The sequence below is a fragment of the Lissotriton vulgaris genome, chromosome 5 (genome assembly GCF_964263255.1).
Source record: "Lissotriton vulgaris chromosome 5, aLisVul1.2, whole genome shotgun sequence".
NCBI classification, from domain to species: domain Eukaryota; kingdom Metazoa; phylum Chordata; class Amphibia; order Caudata; family Salamandridae; genus Lissotriton; species Lissotriton vulgaris.
The window spans coordinates 1,180,270,531-1,180,285,409 of record NC_141693.1 but is presented as its reverse complement, the minus strand read 5'-3'; the positions used below and the strand labels follow the sequence as shown (position 1 = coordinate 1,180,285,409).

At 46.3% G+C, this 14,879-nt stretch overlaps 1 protein-coding gene across 1 annotated transcript in view; it reads right to left on the bottom strand.

The window, feature by feature from the left end:
- BTBD16 (BTB domain containing 16) overlaps positions 1–14,879 on the bottom strand; it is an 887,756-nt gene that overhangs the window by 456,721 nt on the left and 416,156 nt on the right. Inside the window, exon 9 of the mRNA XM_086920301.1 lies at positions 14,073–14,142. Within this exon, the coding sequence (XP_086776427.1) occupies positions 14,073–14,142 (70 nt within the window). The remainder of the gene's footprint in view (positions 1–14,072; positions 14,143–14,879) is intronic.

The following is a 14,879-nucleotide window of genomic DNA, read 5'->3' as shown; positions in this document are numbered from 1 at the left end:
TGCACCACGCACCCCAATCTCCCTCAGCCGAGATGTTAATACTGAGGGAGAAAGGGTATTAAAGTCCGGTGTGAGATCTAGGAGGATCAGGAGGGTGGTCTGGCCCTCATCAACGCGAGTGCGGATATTATCCAACACTATGGTGAGGGCTGACTCAGTGCTGTGTTCCCTCCTGAAGCCATGTTGAGAGGAATCGAGACATTCCGAGCTCTCAACAAAAGCGGCAAGGTGCGCATTGAGGTGCGCCTCTAGCATCTTTGCTGGTGCTGGGAGTAATGAAATAGGCCGGAAGTTTTTTAAGACCGACGGATCCAGGGAGGGCTTTTTTAAAAGAGGTTTTACCACCGCACTTTTCCATTGGGTGGGAAAGAAGCTGTCTCTCATGGCTCTATTCATAATATCCACCAGAGGAGGCAGGAGAGTTTCCCTGCATTGTTTAAGAATCCTAAGGGGGCACACATCCAAAGGAGAGCCTGATTTAGTTTTATTAAGGAGGCTATCCAACGTCCCCACAGAGCGAGGGGGAAAGGAATCTAGGGTTCCCAAGGGAGATTTTTCAACCAGGGCGAGATCCATAGCCTCTAAGGCAGGGGGCCCACTCATAAGCGATTTTTGTAGCTCCAAGGCAGAGTAGATGTCTGATATTTTTGTCTGGAAGAAAGAGGCGATGGTATTACAGAGCTCTTGGGACGCCACCACAGGATCTGGGGTTTGAAGGGTTATAAGTGAATCTACAACCCTGAAGAGCTCTTTAGGGGAGGACAATGAAGTTGTCAAGGTCGTGAAGTGCTCTTGTTTGGCTTTTATAATTTCAGCCTTATATTTCCTAAGCAGGATCTTATGGGCTTCCTTATCTTTTTGGTCCCATCCTGTGTGCCAGAGGCGCTCCTGTCTCCTTACCTCCTGTCTCAGGAGTCTAAGGTGTTCTGAGAACCAAGGGGCTGAGGGCCTTTTCCTGGCACGTCGGCATGGTTGGAACGGGGCTAATTCATCTAGAGCTTCAGTCATGGTTCTTTAGAACTGCGTAGCAGCTGTGGAGACACTTTCTTCCTGAGATGGACACAAGTGGGATGCCCACGGGGAGAAGGAATTGTTTGAAATATCCTTATAGTTCCTACAGAGTTCTTGTTTGCTGGGTATGTTTGCGGGCGCAGATGTGCGCGGACAGCTAAGTAGAAATGGGACTGCCAGAGGGTCAGACCATGACAGAGGGATGGATTCCTCAATCGATAACCTCTCATCATTGGAAAAAATTCCATCGAGCGTATGCCCAGCTCGGTGAGTAGCCCCTTTAACCCGCTGGTTAAAGCCACAGGCTGACATGATATCCAGCAGAGAGATGGTATCCTTGTTGTCATGCCTTTCTGAAATGGAAATTAAAATCTCCTAGAATCGTAAAATCTTTTTGGCCTAAGAAGGGTTCTAGGGCTTGGAGCAGCCGTTGCCCGAAATTAGTTCGTAGGCCTGGAGGGCGGTATACCAAGATTCCATTTAGGAGGGTTCTATGGCCACTTTTTATAGAAAAGGAGAGAGCTTGAAAGCTGTCCTTAGGGTCAGTGATAGCAACAGTGTGGCAGTGGAAATGGTCCCTATATAGAATTGCAAGTCCTCCTCCCACCCGGCCAAGTCTATCATGGCGGGCCAAGCAATAACCTTCCGGGATTGCTTCGATGAGATCAGGGCTGGAAGAGTCCTTTGCCCAGGTTTCTGTGACGAAGACCAGGGAAGGCTTCCTGTCAGATATGAAATCCCTAAACAAAACATTGTTCTTAACGAGTGAGCGAGCATTAAGAAGAATACCACCTTCCTTCTCTACCCAGGTTACCGGAACAGTGTGTTGTTTAGGCCTATACCTAGGTGGAAGTGGGGTGGGGCTTACCGTGTTGAATGTCCCGCAGCCACATATAAGAGGGCGTAACAGATCGTCGGGGGAATAGGTATGTGAGCATGTGCAACTCGAGGGTTTAAGTGCGAGCAGAGTCTGAAGGGTATATCTAACTTGTGGGGGGTCAGAGATATCATGACCAGACGTCCAGCTGTCCAGCCCGTCCTCAGCGCGGACGGGCGCAGACGGGCTGGACTCTGGCGTGACTCCGGCGTGCATCTGGCGCGTCCACAAACGCGTCCGCTACACGGAGTAGGCCCGTCCCTTTTTGTAGAGAGCTAGAGCGCGTCAGGGCGCAACCACACGCAATATGGCCGCTGTGACGCCTTCACCTCCCCGGGACCAACTCTCACCGTCAATACTCAGCTGAGAGTGGCCAGGCGGTAGTGGGATGAAGGAAGAGTCTGATCCGGTAAAAACGCTTTCTAAATAAAGCGGAGGTAAATTGCACACACAATTTTTAAAAATGGACTAAAAATGCCTTTTTAATCAAGCGTAGGTCTACTAACAAAATAAAGAGAGACAGAGCTTAAGAACCTCCGGCTTCCGCCTCAGAGGGTGAAATGAGTTATATTGCGCGCCAGAATGAAGCCCCTTTTATGGAAAGCTAGAGCGCGTCAGGGCGCAACCACACGCAATATGGCCGCTGTGACGCCTTCACCTCCCCGGGACCAACTCTCACCGTCAATACTCAGTTGAGAGTGGCCCAGGCGGTAGTGGGATGAAGGAAGAGTCTGATTCGGTGAAAAACGCTTTCTAAATAAAGCGGAGGTAAATTGCACACACAATTTTTAAAAATGGACTAAAAATGCCTTTTTAATCAAGCGTAGGTCTACTAACAAAATAAAGAGAGACAGAGCTTAAGAACCTCCGGTTTCCGCCTCAGAGGGTGAAATGAGTTATATTGCGTGCCAGAACGAAGCCCCTTTTATAGAGAGCTAGAGCGCGTCAGGGCGCAACCACACGCAATATGGCCGCTGTGACGCCTTCACCTCCCCGGGACCAACTCTCACCGTCAATACTCAGCTGAGAGTGGCCCAGGCGGTAGTGGGATGAAGGAAGAGTCTGATCCGGTGAAAAACGCTTTCTAAATAAAGCGGAGGTAAATTGCACACACAAGTTTTAAAAATGGACTAAAAATGCCTTTTTAATCAAGCGTAGGCCTACTAACAAAATAAAGAGAGACAGAGCTTAAGAACCTCCGGCTTCCGCCTCAGAGGGTGAAATGAGTTATATTGCGCGCCAGAACGAAGCCCCTTTTGTCGAGAGCTAGAGCGCGTCAGGGCGCAACCACGCGCAATATGGCCGCTGTGACGCCTTCACCTCCCCGGGACCAACTCTCACCGTCAATACTCAGCTGAGAGTGGCCCAGGCGGTAGTGGGATGAAGGAAGTGTCATGCCCCGAGAATCGCGCCCCGTAGAATACACGTACTGGCCCTTTAAGACCAAGCCCCTATAAATCAAACATGAGCCCTGGGATCGACGCTTTACGTTCTAGCGTTTAGCTCCGTGTTCCTGTTCCGTCCTGTTCCCTGTGCCTGACTTCCGGTTTTTGGTCTCTGTCGTTCGAGTGCGACTTGGAGGAAGTTTCTGTCCTTCGTTGGTTGCAGAGAGTTCCCGAGGCTCCCGCCTTCGTACTCTGCTGGAGCTCGCTAACTCTACCTCCCCTTTCCCTTTGCTGCTCCGCCCGACGGCCGGGCTTAGTCTCCACCGTCCGTCCGGGCACTTGGTGCTCTGCTCCCTTTCCCTTTGCCGCTCCGCCCGACGGCCAGGCTTAGTCTCGGCCGTCCGGCCGGGCACTTGGTGCTTTGCTCCCTTTCCCTTTGCTACTCCGCCCGGCGGCCGGGCTTAGTCTCCGCCGTCCGGCCGGGTGGCCTAAGGGTCTCCTTATTTAGGTATTTAGGTAGTTTGTCCACCCCGTACGCCTCCTGGCTGGAGTTCCCTCAGCCATTCGGCATATCCGCTTTATTTGTCCCTAGCATTCCTTACTTGACTGCATTACTGCTGGCCCCCTCCTTATTCATTATCTGGGTCACCTATTTTTCTGTACTTGGGGACACCTGCGTGGATTCCATTGGAGGCACAAGACATCAGACTCATCGAAGAATCACGGTAACAGTGCAGTGCGCTGCCTAAATTGTTTATTCAAGGCATTTGATGTTCCGTGGTTTTCATTCATGTGCTTTGTTCTTTAGATATTCATGGCCCTGTGCTGATGTTAGCATTGAATGCTAGTCAAGTGTACTACTGGATGCCACATACGTTGGACAGCCTTGTGCATCAAAACCAGTGAGAGAGTTTGTTCTTTAAGAATTTACAGTGTATGTTCATGGTGAAAAGAGTGTTATTATTCAAACCTGTTCCGCTACTCTAGTTGTAGCTCAAGACGAAAAAACCTCCCCTTCCTGTACATCATTCCCGAACATCAGACAAAACATTGGTGGTATGTAATATTGATATAGAGAGAACATAGAGGCTTATGTATAGTAGAAACTGTTGTTAGATATATAATTTTATTTTCAGCCAATGTCCTCCTGAATTCCGCCCAGCTGGTGTTCAATCATCACAGAAGATTACAGTCAAGTCTTCTTTTGTTTCTTCCCCGCCTTTCCTTGTTTTGTCTCCCTGTTTTCCCCTGGCGAGCCTCTCGATACTCTAGGGTTTGATAGAGTCGGAAGGCCGCAGGGGAAGGCTGTGGAATTATCATCGGATTCCTGACGCTCCTGCGGAACCTGCCTGGATTTCATTACAGAACGTAAAGCCCAAGTGGTTTGTTCGGCCCGAGCATCATGGATCTGGATGCCGTTTCCCTATCTGATGTGGCTAATATGTTAGGGAACTTACAAGTTGAGACCCAGGCTTTGATGAGTAGAGTAGACGCCTTGCAAAGACAACAAACAGCTGGGGCTACTGGGGGTAGTTCTCCAATAGTTCAGGTTACCACACCTCCTTCCATACCATTAGCCCCCCTGAAAGATATGCAGGAGATGCAGCACACTGTGCTGCGTTCCTTAGTCAGTGTCAGCTTCATTTTTCTTGTAAAGCTAGCTGCTTCCCATCCGAGCAGGCAAAGGTGGCCTTTGTGATTTCATATCTCAGTGGGGCGGCTGCAGACTGGGCCATACCATTGGTTGACAGGGATGATCCACTGTTGCATAGCTACACAGCTTTCAGGAGGGAATTCCGTAAATTATTCGACAGACACGTCTACACTCATTCATCAGATACGGAATTATTGAGTCTAAAACAAGGTAACCAGGACATTGTAACCTACATTACCTCCTTTCGTAGGTTAGTAGTAGAATCCAATTGGCCTGAAGAAAAACGCAGTACCATGTTTTATAAAGGCTTAAGAGATGATTTAAAAGAATCTCTTTCCCAAATAGTGGATTTACCTACGTCCTGTACTGATTTGATTGACCTGGTGGTTAAGATAGATCATCGCATCCAGGAAAGAAAGAAGGAGAGGGGTAAACCTGAAGCACGATACTTGCCTCTTAGAGAGAGGAAGAGTGTAGCAGAAAAACCCAGTGAAGAGAGTGAGCCTATGCAGATAGGCATAGTACGGGGACCCCTTACACCAGAGGAAAGGCAGAGAAGACGAACACTCAGACTCTGTTTGTATTGTGGGAAGGCAGGTCACTTTTTGAGAGATTGTCCGGTAAAACCCACAAACCCTAGGTATTCGGGAAACTAGGAAGCCTGGAATCCTGTGAGACAAGGATTCCGGGTAGATCTGGATTAACGGTCTCTTCCTCTGATTACGAACACTCTCCTACAAATCATCTCTATGTGTCAGAATTTTTGTCCCACGGCGAACTTGGATTACATGTGTTAGTCATGATGGATTCTGGTGCATCAGGGAATTATATGGACGAGAAGTGGGCTAAAGAGAACATGATACCCTATACCAGGAAAGAGATAGCCAGTCATGTTACCACTATAGATGGCAGCTCACTTGTATCGGGTCCGGTAACGCATCATACCGCCTTCCTACACATGACTATAGAAACAGAACATCATGAAGACATAAGTTTTGATCTTATCTGTTCCCCGCAATTCCCGGTGCTCCTGGGTATTCCTTGGTTGAGATCCCAAAATCCTGATATAAACTGGGAGACCTCTATGATATCTTTTCCCCACGATAAAGGGGCCCAAGTGTTAGGAGCCTCAGTGGATAAATCATCCGCCAAACTCGCCAATAATGAGGGTGATCCAGAACTACCCCCTTGCTATAGCGACTTACAGGCAGTCTTTGATGTCAGAGAAGCTGACATTCTCCCTCCACATAGGGTTTATGACTCTCGAATTGACCTAGAAACAGGGGCCAGAATTCCATGTAGTAGGGTGTACGCTCTCACAGAAAAAGAAAACGAGTATTTACGAGTATATCTGGATACTATGCTTGAAAAAGGCTTCATCAGACCTTCCTGTTCCCCAGCCTCGTCATCTCTATTTTTTATCCCCAAGAGAGAAGGGGGTCTTCGTTGTTGTATTGACTACAGGAAACTGAACGATGTCACGATAAAGAATAGATATCCACTACCCCTGATCGCCTCTCTCCTTGACCGAATCCGCAAAGCCCAATTCTTCACCAAGCTAGACTTACGTGGCGCATACCATCTAGTGAGGGTCAAGGAGGGAGATGAATGGAAGACTGCTTTCTGTACCAAATTCGGTCTTTTTGAGTATCTCGTGATGCCCTTTGGGCTTTGCAATGCTCCTGCAGCATTTCAGTTTTTTATAAATGAAGTGTTGAAGGATATGTTGGAAGTATATGTTATTGCTTACATAGATGATCTTTTGATTTTTTCTCCATCTATGGTTGAACATGTGCAGCATGTGCTCAATGTACTTGAACGATTACTGGAAAATCGCTTGTACTGCAAGTTAGAGAAATGCACTTTCCACACACAAGAAGTTCCTTTTTTGGGGTATGTCATTTCCCCTTGGGGTCTTCGTATGGATTCCTCCAAGGTAGACGCTGTATTGGTCTGGCCAGCTCCTCGTACGGTGAAAGAAACTCAAAGCTTCTGGCGTCTGGCTAATTTCTATAGACGGTTTATTCAAGACTTTTCTACCCTGGTGGCGCCTATCACAGCTTTGTTGAAGAAAGGAGTCTCTTTTGTGTGGTCCCCAGAAGCTGAGACTTCTTTCCGTCTTCTGAAGAAGGCCTTCACCTGTGCCCCTGTATTACGACATCCTGATCCATCCTATCCCTTTGTGGTGGAGGTGGATGCTTCGCAGGTGGCTGTGGGAGGAGTGCTGTCTCAAAAGGATACAACGGGAGAGTGTCATCCTGTGGCCTACTACTCACATAAGTTCACCCCTGCAGAATACAACTATGCAGTGGGAGATAAGGAGCTTCTCGCCATTAAAAAAGCATTTGAAGAATGGAGACAGTATTTGTTAGGGGCCAAATATCCGGCGGTGGTATATACAGACCACCGCAACTTACAATACATCAAATCCGCCAAGGCCCTTTCTATGAGACAATTACGATGGTCACAATGTTTTAGTGAGTATGATTTCACCGTCCAATACAGACCAGGAAGAAGAAATGGCAAGGCAGACGCTCTATCACGTTTAAGTTTTGAATCTCCCACAGAGGTTGTAGAGCCGCCTTACATCATCCCCAGACCTAGTATCATTGGAGGAACGTCAACTGAAGAAGATTTTCTAGCCCAAGTAGAGAGCAGTCAGGCCGCAGTGGATGTTGCATCCTTGGTGGGATCCCGAGAAGTGTCTGTAAAGGGTGGATTGGTTTGTGTCCAGGGGGGAGTGGTTCTACCCTCTAAGGAATTGCAGGAACAGGCTATGCAATGGTATCACTCTCATCCTGTAGCTGATCATCCAGGGATTAAGAAGACTACCAAGGCTTTGAGAGATCAGTTTTGGTGGCCTGAAATGGCCAAAGACATAGAGTCCTATGTAAAGACTTGTTATGTTTGTGCTCAAACTAAGGTATCATGTCTTAATCCTGTGGGTTTACTCATGCCATTAGCATCTCCTCCTGGTCCGTGGCATACTGTGTCTCTCGATTTCATAGTAGAGTTACCTCTCACTAAGATGAAAAACAACACTTTGCTAGTAGTGGTAGATCTGTTCACAAAGATGGCTCATTTTGTACCGCTACAGAGGTTGCCCACAGCAAGTGAATTGGCTTCTGTATTTATGCAACACATAATCCGACTCCATGGGTTCCCTTCCGTCCTGGTTTCCGACAGGGGTGCCCAGTTTGTGTCACGTTTCTGGAAATGTTTGTGTTCTTTGCTGCAGATAGAGGTTAGGTTATCCTCAAATCATCACCCTCAGACAGATGGACAAACAGAGAGCGTTAATCAGTGTTTTGAGCAATACATACGAAATCAGTGTTTGCACTCCTTGAAGGATTGGGATGAGTTTGTATGGCTGGCTGAGATCTCGTACAATAACAGTCCACACTCATCCACCAATACCACCCCCTTCTTTTGTTCGTATGGGTTTTACCCAAAACTGTTGCAGTCAGGGTCCCCTATTGATTGTTCCAACCCTGCTGCCTCTGACAGATTGGAAAGATTACATAAGGTACAGAAGGATGCATTAGACTGTCTTGAGATGGCAACAGTGAGGTATACAGAAGGGGCAAACTTACACAGGAGGTTAGAACCCATTTACACGCCAGGTGATGCAGTGTGGCTTTCCACTAAATACATATCTCTGGGAGGTCCACGCAAGTTCAACCCCAAGTTCATTGGCCCATATAAGGTGGTGAAAATGATCAATCCGGTGGCTATGAAACTGGAACTTCCCCCTTCATTCAAGATCCACCCCGTGTTCCATGTTTCGCTGTTGAAGCCGGTTGAGCCAGGTACACGATTACCTAAGAGACAAGCTCCTGTAATCCTTCAGGACTCGGAGGAGTATGTGGTGGAGGCGATTCTAGATTCCCGTATTGTAGGAAGGAATCTTCAATATTCGATCCATTGGAAGGGTTATGGAATAGAGGAGCGGACATGGGAACGGGTATCAAATGTACATGCACCTAGATTGATACGGTTATTCCATCTGAAGCATCCTGACAAACCCAAAGTAGGGGAGAAGAATTGTGGGGGGAGTGTACTGTCATGCCCCGAGAATCGCGCCCCGTAGAATACACGTACTGGCCCTTTAAGACCAAGCCCCTATAAATCAAACATGAGCCCTGGGATCGAGGCTTTACGTTCTAGCGTCTAGCTCCGTGTTCCTGTTCCGTCCTGTTCCCTGTGCCTGACTTCCGGTTTTTGGTGTCTGTCGTTCGAGTGCGACTTGGAGGAAGTTTCTGTCCTTCGTTGGTTGCAGAGAGTTCCTGAGGCTCCCGCCTTTGTACTCTGCTGGAGCTCGCTTACTCTACGTCCCCTTTCCCTTTGCTGCTCCGTCCGACGGCCGGGCTTAGTCTCCGTCGTCCGGCCGGGCACTTGGTGCTCTGCTCCCTTTCCCTTTGCCGCTCCGCCCGACGGCCGGGCTTAGTCTCCGCCGTCCGGCCGGGCACTTGGTGCTTTGCTCCCTTTCCCTTTGCTACTCTGCCCGGCGGCCGGGCTTAGTCTCCGCCGTCCGGCCGGGTGGCCTAAGGGTCTCCTTATTTAGGTATTTAGGTAGTTTGTCCACCCCGTACGCCTCCTGGCTGAGTTCCCTCAGCCATTCGGCATTTCCGCTTTATTTGTCCCTGGCATTCCTTACTTGAATGCATTACTGCTGGCCCCCTCCTTATTCATTATCTGGGTCACCTATTTTTCTGTACTTGGGGACACCTGCGTGGATTCCATTGGAGGCACAAGACATCAGACTAATCGAAGAATCACGGTAACAGCGCTGTGCACTGCCTAAATTGTTTATTCAAGGCATTTGATGTTCCGTGGTTTTCATTCATGTGCTTTGTTCTTTAGATATTCATGGCCCTGTGCTGATGTTGGCATTGAATGCTTGTCAAGTGTACTACTGGATGCCACATACGTTGGACAGCCTTGTGCATCAAAACCAGTGAGAGAGTTTGTTCTTTAAGAATTTACAGTGTATGTTCATGGTGAAAAGAGTGTTATTATTCAAACCTGTTCCGTTACTCTAGTTGTAGCTCAAGACGAAAAAACCTCCCCTTCCTGTACATCATTCCCGAACATCAGACAAAACATTGGGGGTATGTAATATTGATATAGAGAGAACATAGAGGCTTACGTATAGTAGAAACTGTTGTTAGATATATAATTTTATTTTCAGCCGCTGTCCTCCTGAATTCCGCCCAGCTGGTGTTCAATCATCACAGAAGATTACAGTCAAGTCTTCTTATGTTTCTTCCCTGCCTTTCCTTGTTTTGTCTCCCTGTTTTCCCCTGGCGAGCCTCTCGATACTCTAGGGTTTGATAGAGTCGGAAGGCCGCAGGGGAAGGCTGTGGAATTATCATCGGATTCCTGACGCTCCTGCGGAACCTGCCTGGATTTCATTACAGGAAGAGTCTGATCTGGTGAAAAACGCTTTCTAAATAAAGCGGAGGTAAATTGCACACACAATTTTAAAAAATGGACTAAAAATGCCTTTTTAATCAAGCGTAGGTCTACTAACAAAATAAAGAGAGACAGAGCTTAAGAACCTCCGGCTTCCGCCTCAGAGGGTGAAATGAGTTATTCATGAGTATATATGAGTATATAGCGCGCTACTCACCCGTGAGGGTCTCAAGGCACTAGGGGGAGGGGCATCTCCGGGTCAGTCGAAGAGCCAGGCCTTAAGGTCCTTCCTGGATGTGTGCAGGGTGGGGGAGCATCTGATGTTCACAGGGAGCTCGTTCCAGGTATTTGCTGCGATGTAGGATAAAGCTCTCCTGCCGGTTATCTCTCTGCCGGAGGGTACTCCGCAGCTGATAAACATTAATTCACATTTAGTGGGCCCCGCCCCCTATTTGCCCAGCTGATGTTATTTCCTCGCAGTTGGTGTGCCATTGCGATCGCGGTAAAGTTCCTCAGACCGCTTAGCCTTTAAATCCTGTGAGAACCGGTGCAGCTTCCCTACGGCATGGCAGCCGCGAAATTCATTCATTCCGGCCTTTGTTTCTAATGAATTTCGCAGCAAAGTTGCTGCAAAAACGATCCTCAGCCTTACAACGCTGGCGCCGTTGGTGGCAGCTGTCGCCACACTCTATTTGAACCTGCTTCTCATCCACCTCCAATAGCTGGACACAGAAAAAGGCACACCAGGAAAATCCAGCACAAATCCTTTTATTGTGCACTTATGGAACAAGGACGACGCGTTTCGGTGTTTGCCTTTATCAAGTAACCACCATTTTGTTTTCCAACATATTTAAGTCCGTCTTTCATGACAAAATCATAGAGATAGAAAACATGCTTTCAATATCATTTCAGTCATCAAATAATGTAGTCACAGTATATTAGAACAGTATTGATAAAATCTAATATCCAAAATTGTGCAGAAAGACAATCCCAATTGTAGTACTGTGATTTCTGTTTGATTCAATTGTCTGTCTGAGAGCTTTACAACAGTTCTGTTCTCTTCTATTGTATTCCCAGATTGTTTTCCCATATTTATTTTTCTGTGTTTCCTTTTTAATCGTCTTCTTCTCCCACTATCCCTCGACCTCTTCCTTTTCCTCTTTTGGCGCTTTTGCTCCTTGTTTGTCCTCTGGTCTGTACTCTGTTTTGTTGACTCTGATCGTTCTTCTGTTTCAGTATCTGGAACTCGTGGTGAAAGGTCAAGGGTCGTGAACCTAAAGGGATCCCTGTGTTGCGTTCCTCAGTATCTGTGCTTATGTCAGAGCTTGATCCTGTTGATACTACGGTCGTTTTTTTGGAGGACCAATTGGCTCGAAGGTTTCTTTGTGTCAGATCGTATTTCCTTGCATATGTTAATATGCGTCCTTCTGCATAATCGCGTTTGTCTCTAAGAAATTTTCTCTGTTTCTTTTGTTTGATAGTGTTTTCGTAATCTTGTAGCTTTTTTGGCAAAGCTTTCATAAATTCCTCCAAGCTTTTCTCTGTTTTAAATTTCTCCAATTCAGTTCTCAACGCCGCTGGATCTTTTCTCGTGGCCTCCAAGTCGATTTGTGCATATTTAACGAGCATCTCCAACATGCCCTTGCAGGTTTTTGCCATATACTGGGACCATTTGTTAGTAGATCTTTGTTGGGATTATCATACGTTGGTACAATGCTGATTCGTAGTCCACGTGGGACTCTTCCAACCTCCACGTAATTTGTGAGTGATGCTACTTCCCACCACTTATTAATCTCACGCTTGCTTAGTCTTTCAAATAGCGCTAATTTCTGTTTCAATGTAGAGTCTCCACTCGTTGGGGCAGTGCTTGTGGTCGCATCTCTCTGGGCAGTATCTTGCTCTTCGCTAAAAAGGGACAGGGCTTCAGCTTCCCTCGTTTTGTCCCATTCACTCATCATACAACAAGGACTCTCCTCACGCCACGGTAGTTACTTGTGGCTGTCGCGTTTGTCTCCGTACACTAAAAGATACTGCGCGTTATGTTGTATGATGCGCTCGGGTGAAAGCACCGTGCTACACGTTTAGGGTGTGTTTGAATAGCAACCCCTCGTTGCAAGACGCGAAACCGCTACCTCCCACACCCTTTGCGCACCAGGACACAGGCTTACCCAATTTCTTCTTAGTCCACGGTTGGAATCGTTATAATCGCTAGAACCACCAAGTTCCTGCAAAACCGATCCTCAGCCTTACAACGCTGGCGCCGTTGGTGGCAGCAGCCGCCACACTCTATTCGAACCTGCTTCTCATCTACCTCCAATAGCTGGACACAGAAAACGGCGCACCAGGAAAATCCAGCACAAATCCTTTTATTGTGCACTTATGGAACAAGGACGTCGCGTTTCCGCGTTTGCCTTTATCAAGTAACCACCATTTTGTTTTCCAACATATTTAAGTCCGTCTTTCATGACAAAATCATAGAGATAGAAAACATACTTTAAATATCATCTCAGTGATCAAATAATATAGTCACAGTGCTCAATTAGTATATTAGAACAGTGTTGATAAAATCTAATATTTGCATATTTACAGTTTTGTGATAGATGCCATTACGGTTTCATTAGTAGTAGTAAGACATAATTTACAGTGCCTTAGGTACGGACACACTATGTCAGTGGAGTTCCATCAGACAGCAGTCTCGAACCCTGCTCGCATCCGGCGGGTGAACTAAATTACCCAGCCGTATTGCGACCAATTGCGAGTCAGATGATGCTAGGATGAGACACGTTACCCAAGTAGAATCTCGCCTAACAGCAGTCCTGCAATGTTATCGCTCTCAACGGGTCGAACTACATTGCCCGGCTGGCATAGCGAACGCTTATGACATCAAAACGGTAGTCCTTCACTACTAATGAAACCGTAATGGCATCTATCACAAAACTGTAAATATGCAAATATTAGATTTTATCAACACTGTTCTAATATACTAATTGAGCACTGTGATTGCATTATTTGATGACTGAGATGATATTGAAAGTATGTTTTCTATCTCTATGATTTTGTCATGAAAGACGGACTTAAATATGTTGGAAAACAAAATGGTGGTTACTTGATAAAGGCAAATGCCGAAACGCGTTGTCCTTGTTCCATAAGTGCACAATAAAAGGATTTGTGCTGGATTTTCCTGGTGTGCCATTTTCTGTGTCCAACTATTTAAACAACATTTTTTTAGGATTTCTTACAGACACTTAATACATTACAGATATGCGTGACTCGTTGTCTGTACAGGGTATGATGTTGATAGCCTGTGTTACATTGGCTTGGTATCCCTGTTTCAAACATTTTATGACATATAACATATAACAAGTCTCTTATGATGTTGAGCGCTGGGGGGGTGCCTGCTAGGTGTGGCTGGTAATGAAGAAACACAGCACTACAGGCTCAGGGACTTTTGTCCACTAGAGAAAATGAAACAGGCAAACTCTTCTCATTCTAATATCTCCTGAATTGGTTTCCTTTTTTGGAATTACTTATTGAAAAAAAAACAGAAATCTTAAATGAAATAATCTATTAAAGTGTTGCTTGATGCGACGTTCTGGAGGGAGATGATTCCCAAATCATCATCAACCTGATGTGTATTTCTTTCTGGAGAATTTTGGGTTTTGAAACCTACACAAAGTACGGGTGCAGCCCACTCATTTCATTCTCACAAGCAGCTAAATTTGGAGCTCACCTTATGGCCAGCATAGTAGAACTTGCCAACGTTTGCTGATGATACAGAATTCTTCATCGTGATAACACATCTGAAATTTAAAAAATGACAGTAGTCTTGGAATATCCACTAAAGGCCGGGGAAGAGACATGTCCATCACAGGATGAAGAGATCGCCTCATAGCTAGTACAGAAGCCATAGCAAGATGGTAAATGTAGGGAAAAGCACAGAGAAGGGATAGGATTACAGTTCAAGCAGATGATAAAGATATTCAGGCACAAGAGAGAGCATCACACCGAGTACAGAAAACAATGCACTAAGAAGAGAGCAACACAAGTTAGGAGAGCATCATAGATTAGGGACAAACAGAAATATTAGCCGAAGGAGCATAGGAAGCTGTGAGATAAAGTGAGGATCAGACCAAAAGCAGGATCATTGGAGGCTACACATTGAGAATCACAGCCAGATAGAGCTAAAATAGCCCACCAACGTTCAGAGACTAAGGGGTTATTTAGAGTTTTGCAGATGCGGCTATCTACTGAAAACATGGTATATTACCCTGTCGACCATATTTGGAGGGTATACATGGCTATATACTCCAAATAGGGAGAATATGACAGCTGTCTATTTTTGGTGGTTGTTTCGCATTGGCCAAACTCTAAATAACTCCTAAATCCCGTTTGTGTGTGAAAGAGTGAAGCAGTGGGCATGCAAATTGAGGTACATGATCAGGTTGTTACCCCATGTGGCAACAAAGCAGTATTTCTTCCAATCAACATGGAATACGTAAGAAAGATACCAATACAAACGGATTAGCATACATACAAC